Source organism: Pseudophryne corroboree, chromosome 10, assembly GCF_028390025.1.
Source record: "Pseudophryne corroboree isolate aPseCor3 chromosome 10, aPseCor3.hap2, whole genome shotgun sequence".
Classification (NCBI taxonomy): Eukaryota; Metazoa; Chordata; class Amphibia; order Anura; family Myobatrachidae; genus Pseudophryne; species Pseudophryne corroboree.
In genome coordinates, this window is record NC_086453.1 from 31,709,677 (window position 1) to 31,717,017 (window position 7,341).

Consider the following 7,341-nt stretch of genomic DNA (forward strand, 5'->3'; position numbering starts at 1 on the left):
TCACAGATAGTACATACAGCTCATCTACACTCACAGATAGTACATGCAGCTCATCTACACTCACAGATAGTACATGCAGCTCATCTACACTCACAGATAGTACATACAGCTCATCTACACTCACAGATAGTACATACAGCTCATCTACACTCACAGACAGTACATGCAGCTGATCAATACTCTGCAGCTGATCTACACTCACAGATAGTACATGCAGCTGATCAATACTCTGCAGCTGATCTACACTCACAGATAGTACATGCAGCTCATCTACACTCACAGACAGTACATGCAGCTGATCAATACTCTGCAGCTGCTCTACACTCACAGATAGTACATGCAGCTCATCTACACTCACAGATAGTACATGCAGCTCATCTACACTCACAGATAGTACATGCAGCTGATCTACACTCACAGATAGTACATGCAGCTCATCTACACTCACAGATAGTACATGCAGCTCATCTACACTCACAGATAGTACATGCAGCTCATCTACACTCACAGAGAGTACATGCAGCTCATCTACACTCACAGAGAGTACATGCAGCTCATCTACACTCACAGAGAGTACATGCAGCTGATCAACACTCACAGAGAGTACATGCAGCTCGTCAATACTCTGCAGCTGATCTACACTCACAGATAGTACATGCAGCTCATCTACACTCACAGACAGTACATGCAGCTGAACAATACTCTGCAGCTGATCTACACTCTCAGATAGTACATGCAGCTCATCTACACTCACAGATAGTACATGCAGCTGATCAATACTCTGCAGCTGATCTACACTCACAGATAGTACATGCAGCTCATCTACACTCACAGCCCCTCTAAGGGTAAGCAGCCTGGTTCAGCTAAATCAACATACTCTGCTCTGTGGCTGTCATCTGTAACTGCTGAAAACTGCAGACACTTAAAAGCGACTCCCACTACTGCAGCATGTAGTTTTTGGCGGGCTTTTGTGCTCTGAGAAGTGGCCCGAGGGAAGCAGGCTTGTCGTAGGCTGTGGCCCAGCCCCTCCGCCCTGGTCCCAGCGATACGGTGCCCACTAGACCCCAAGAAGAGAGACAGGCTATCATTTCATATACTGCTTCAGTGGCTAGTATGAAGCAGGTTGAGCAGCCCTATCAGCTGTTGCTGGCCCCGCCTCCATCCCTGGCCGTAGTTAGGTAACAGCAGCGGCCATTCCGGCGATGGCGGGATAGGGGTAACCGTGACTTAGACAGGTGTTGATCCACCCTCCACCACCAGAGGAAGGGATCATCATACAGGGTCAAGGAACAGAGAATTTTATACCTGATGGAAGGGGCCATGTTGGAGGGTGTGTAAGAGGGAAGATCAGGAACAGAGCCTCCTGTACCTGATGGAAGGGGCCATGTTGGAGGGTGTTTAAGGCGGGGCCGTAACTAGGGGCTATACCTGGCGTAATGTGTGCAAGGGAGTAGAGGATGGGTGTTATGTGGCTAGAACGGGGCTGGTTGGTAACAGCCTGGCAGCTGTGTTTTGCACCTTCTGTAAGCGGTGCAATTCTTTTGCTGGGAGACCAAGGTAAAGGGCATTACAGTAGTCTAATCGAGATGAGTAATGTGTGTAATGGGCTCTACCTGGAGTAATGTGTGTAAGGGGCTCTACCTGGCGTAATGTATGTTGTGTGGTGTAATGTAACTAACGGACCCTATTGTGCAGTGTAATGTGAATTGGTGCTATTCTGTGGCCACACCCCTTCCCCGTGAAGCCAAGCCCCTATATTTACCTGCGCAACCTTCGGTGCACCCTGTACTGTTTTATGTGTGGGGGATGGGCGACGGGGAGCACCAATTCTCTTTCTGACACATAGCACCAAAAGGTCACAGTCTAGTCACAGCTCTGGTGTAAGCTTAGGTACAAATCAGGAAGATGGGTATCACAGTTGATGGCGTGACCGATGGTGCAATATATCATGCTGCCTGCCAGTGGATGACAGTGCAATGTATATTGGTGCCCGCCGCATGTAGCTGCATGCCATAATTTCAAGGGTCAGCCCATTGGGCATGCAACGCCCAACACGACGACCCTGGGAAAGAGCAGCGTGAGATTGTGGGTACTCACCGTGTGATGTGGCGATATATCATTCGATTTTGCGTCCGAATGATATATCATCCGCTTAGTTTCTCTGTTATACGTTGGGGTGTGTCTGTTGGTATTATTATAATCGCAATGGCCACCTGTTTACATATATTTCATATTAAAAGTCAGTGTAATGTGCAAGGAACGGGCAGTGCCCTGGAGAAACATGGCTACCGCGGGCTGGCTTCCGGCAAGGTGAGCGCCCCTGCGCCTGCGCACGCCGCTCCCCTTCCTGCTCTCCCGCAGAGGTTGCTGGGAGCCCAGTACGTCCGTCGCGCACACGTGTTAGTAGTCGGCTGCAGCAGCGCTGGTGTGACCGCGGCCAGAGGAGGCACCATGAGGCCAGGTGAGTGGACCGGGGGGGAGGTGGGTTATCTGCGGCCCACCGTACACCCGGCATCCAGCATGGGTTCAGGGGCCGCCCGTGCATCGTGTGTCCTGCACACGTGTGTGTGTGTGTGTGTCCTACACAAGCTTAATGTCATTAAGCTTGTGTAGCTGTCTTTTCTTGAAAACCCGTGGAGTGCCGCCAGTATCTCTCTCTCTATATATAATGTGTATATATATTTATTTGCACTACACACACTGAGCAGGGCGCTTGGTAATGTGTCCCAATCCCAACCCTGGAAAGCAGCAGCAGCGCACCCAGACAGTAAGGCAGGGACTATTTGATTAAACCATCTGGACTCGCGCATGGATATCCTGAAAACCTGGCCTGTAATGGTGGAGTCTGGGGAAACTGCGGCAAGGAGCAGCGCCGAAGCGTCTCTTTATTCCGTGAAAGCAGAAGCAGCGATGGGATTGGTGCGGGGGCGCTGGGATGCTGGTGGGGTCTCCACACATCCCTGTTCCGATCAGTACATCGCTTTATATCCTGCGGATTCTGGATTAAATACCCCCCCACCCCAGGGCACATTACACCCCATTATCTCTCTCGCTTGCATCCCTTTAGTACTTGTTGTACAGTGCAGGTGTTGTGTGTCCTCTTTATGCCGTTGTATTACAGGTAGTGTTTGCAGCACGCATCGGGAGGCCAGTGCTACTTGTACACTTATTGTATCAAGCCCTGGTCCCCTGTCACTGTTCTCCAGGTGGCTCCACCAGCAGTAACCTACCGCACTGCACCCTGTGTGGGGATTAGTGCGTCCTGTGTATTTTGCAAACAACTTTCACCAACACACATCGCACTATCAACCAACACACATCGCACTATCAAATGATGTTGCACAAATGCAACATCATTTGTCCAGGACAAGTTAAGATTTGCACACAACCCTTTAAAATAACTTATGGAAAGGTCACATCTGAAGGCCGGACGTTCCACGTAGTGAGATGCGGAAATAGTTTTATTGCAAATATAGAATTATGACACCAGTCTCTTTAATTTTTGTTTCTCCTTGCAGGATTCAGTCCCAGAGGCAGCTTTAGAGGTGGAGACCGCGGGGGTAGAGGAGGCGGCTTTGGAGGCCGTGGCAGAGGTGGATTTGGCGATCGCGGTGGCAGAGGCGGATTTGGCGGTGGCAGAGGAGGATCCGGCGATCGAGGTGGTTTCGGTGGCAGGGGCGGATTTGGAAGAGGTAAGTGATTTTACATGAAGGCCTCTTGTGCTTATGGAAAATTGAGAGTTGCGTGGGCCTCTCTAAGGCAACTTGCGTTGGATATGGCTTCTGGGTATCGGACTGATCCCCCAATGTTTTCCATGACTATGCTCCTTTGTACCGGGGAGCCATAGCGTGCTGCCGTAGTAGTGGGTGGTTCTAGCAATGTGGCACGCACAGAACGTGGGGGGTGTTCCCAGAATCGGGTGCAGGAATATAAATGGAAGTGCTGCGTACTGTTTGTGAATGACTTGATGTAACACGTGTCATTGCAGGTGGCCCTCGTGGTGGGAGAGGTGGATTCCGGGGCCGTGGCGGTGGCGGGAGAGGTGGATTCGGAGCTGGAAAGAAGGTGGTGGTAGAGCCACACAGACATGAAGGTAAAGTTTGTCTCTAGAGCAGGACGTTAGTGATCTGCTGGTAACATTACCATGTGGGTCACAGGCCGCTGGTTACTGTGGTTGTGATTGGTCACTTTCTGTTACAGGGGTGTTTATCTGCCGGGGGAAGGAGGACGCGCTGGTGACCAAGAACCTCGTACCTGGCGAATCCGTATATGGAGAAAAGAGAATCTCCGTTGAGGTATGTAGAAAACCACCCTCCTGGCTGCGCGTTTCTCTGAATAATCTGAACTGCAGGTTATTCTGTGACTTTTTACTCTGTTCTCCGGGTGTCCGTGTTCACAGTAACTCTCATTCACGTCATTATTGCAGGAGGGAGAACTGAAGACTGAGTACAGAACCTGGAATCCGTTCCGGTCGAAGCTTGCGGCAGCCATTTTGGGAGGAGTGGATCAGATACATATAAAGCCAGGCTCCAAAGTGCTGTACCTGGGGGCTGCCTCCGGGACCACCGTATCCCATGTGTCGGACTTGGTTGGGCCGGTGAGTACATACAAAGAGAACTATGATGTTAGGCCGTGTTATGAGGTCTATTGAGAGAGGTCCGTTCTCTGACTGCGTCCTGTGACGTTTCTGTCCGACAGGAAGGGCTCGTGTACGCCGTAGAATTCTCTCACCGATCGGGCCGTGATCTGATTAACGTTGCCAAAAAGCGTACGAACATCATCCCCGTGATTGAAGACGCCAGACACCCGCACAAATACCGCATGTTGCTGGGTAATTACAGCGCCGCCAGCAGTTCCTGTTGTGTTCATCTCAGACCTGTCAATATGTTCTGCTTGCTTGGAGGAAAGGGTAGTGCACTGATAACTCGCCCGATCTCTCTCCAGGAATGGTCGATGTCATATTCGCAGATGTGGCACAGCCTGATCAGACCAGAATTGTCGCCCTGAACGCACACAATTTCCTGAAAAACGGAGGCCATTTTGTCATATCTATAAAGGTTGGTACAAGAGGGCATAAGCGCAACTACAGATGTGTCCACATACACGTGGATGCAGATTGCGCCAGATAGCCTCGCTTGGTGCTCCAAGACGAGTGTGACTGAGCTGAAACATACCTCCTGTAGCTGGCGGCTTTTACGGAGTTTGAATCTTTTTGCTAATGCAACAAAGCGCGCGTACCTATATACCAGTGGTGGATTAACAGTGCGACATGGACACTAATCTGAGGGGAGAAAAGGCAAGAGACCGATATGACCGTCACGCGAATGTACACTTACACAATAGCGAGAGAGATACAGATTTTAAGGCCTTGTTACACTACTACTGCAGTCTGGAAAATAGCTCTGTGGCGCCACCTACCAGGTGAATGAGGTCACATCTGTAAAATTCTAATTTTGGGACGTCTGATCCCACTCCTGTTAACCACAGAAATAAGTCTCGAATAAGTTGATCCAGCTCACGCTAGAAAGTAATTCATCATTAACCGTCCCTTCTCTTTGGTGCCAGACCAATAACTGCTGGTAGGGCATGCTGCAACTTGTAGTTCTTGGACCAAACTGCCAGAAAGCTGAAAAGCCAAAGATTGCCCTCCTCTACCACCTTCTCATTTCATGTATTTGGGATACATATCACAGCTTTGCAATTAATAATTTTATTTATTTTTCCCCCGCCAGGCAAATTGCATTGACTCCACTGCAGCCCCAGAGGCTGTGTTTGCATCAGAGGTAAAGAAAATGCAGCAAGAAAACATGAAACCCCAGGAACAGTTGACGTTGGAGCCTTACGAGAGGGATCACGCTGTGGTGGTCGGAATATACAGGTGGGTGTAACTCCAGATTGTGTATCATGTCATGCTCTTTCTGGCGTTTATACTTCCAGGGTGTGAGTAATTGAAGCAGGGAGTTTCTACAGACTTGGCCTAGTAATAGGCTTTGGGGATCATTCAGAGTCCCACTGATCTGTGCATTGGCGCAAACGGCGCGTTTCTGCGTCTATCACGTGCAGATGCGAATTTACACATCTTTGCGTATCTGTCCTGTTGAGTCTTATGGAGCGTGGCTGGATCGGTCTTTCCATGAAATTGGGCATTTTGGTTTAGCAGCAGTGCAAACGTAGAGAACCCATCCAGTCTCGTGGGAGTGACCGATTCATGTATCGTAAGCTGTGTGATTCGTGCATACGGGAAGGGAAGTCTGTGTCTGATGCGTCACTTGCATGGGGCTGGCACAAGTGCAGATAATAATGTTGGTTTGCGTAAAATCGATGGGCCGCACGGCTTTCCACTTACAGACACACACATGCCTGCATTAGCCCTACGGATCCTGGCCTTCGCAAAAGGTGGTAAATCTTGCTGCCCGAACCTACGGACACTTTGCGTGAGACACAGAATCAGCCCTTTAAAGACTTCACCATGTAATACGGCTTCTCCTAAATATCATCCTGTTCTTTATCCATTGCAGACCTCCGCCGAAGCAGAAGAAATGATCTCACGGCTTCAAACATCTTCATTTTTTCTTTTTATGTACAAATTCTTTCCATCTGTAAAGACTTGACTGCAGGATATACAGTGACTTCTGGACTGTGTGCCCCGGCATCGTAGAGATCTATATGACATAAGGAGGGGGTACACCAATATACACGTAGCAGAACGTCCAATAGCTGCGCTAGCTTCTGTGCTGTTACCGCCAGTCCCATACAAGAATCACCCATAGCGCTGTACAGTGTTACCCTGGCTGTATTGTGCACTGGTGCACGCCTGTAGCAGGTATTGCGAAGTCGTGTGATCAAGGAGAAATTACCGTTAATGCTAAAATTCCTTATTATTGTCATTGGATGAATATAAGACTCATAGTTTGTTTTGCAAACCTATAATGAAGCAATATTGTGCGAAACAGGTTGTTTTCCTTTTTTGTTTAAAGGTTGTTCTGCAATTCCTTTAACTTGGCTAGGTTTCTCCTTGTTACTCTGTATTTTTGTATTAAGATTGATAGTTTTTTTGTTTTTTTTAAGAGTTTGGGGGGGTTGAGAATGTATAAAACAATAAATAATTTTATGTATAAACCTGTATTGGCCGTCTAATTTCTATAGGAAAAGGGTAGTGGGTGGGCGGGCTTGGAAACGGCACCGGTTGTCTAAACACAGTGATAGGATACATAGATTATTAATGCCCATAGTGACCTATTTGTAAAGATGGCCATCCACCCTTCAGATTCTTTCCAACCATCCAACTAGTTGGCAGTATGGGAGCAAATGACAACAGCCATTTGCTCCCAAGTGCCATAA

General features: G+C 48.8%; 1 protein-coding gene across 1 annotated transcript; it reads left to right on the plus strand.

Annotated features, from left to right (window-relative positions):
• Positions 1 to 2,338: 2,338 nt before the first annotated feature.
• FBL (fibrillarin) lies at positions 2,339 to 7,119 on the plus strand. The gene is made up of 9 exons (XM_063942272.1): positions 2,339 to 2,461; positions 3,519 to 3,692; positions 3,989 to 4,093; positions 4,201 to 4,295; positions 4,427 to 4,597; positions 4,699 to 4,831; positions 4,945 to 5,057; positions 5,733 to 5,878; positions 6,519 to 7,119. Exons 1-9 carry the CDS (start codon positions 2,452 to 2,454, stop codon positions 6,541 to 6,543), a joined length of 972 nt encoding a protein of 323 aa, XP_063798342.1. The 5' UTR covers positions 2,339 to 2,451; the 3' UTR covers positions 6,544 to 7,119.
• The last annotated feature ends 222 nt before the right edge of the window (positions 7,120 to 7,341 follow it).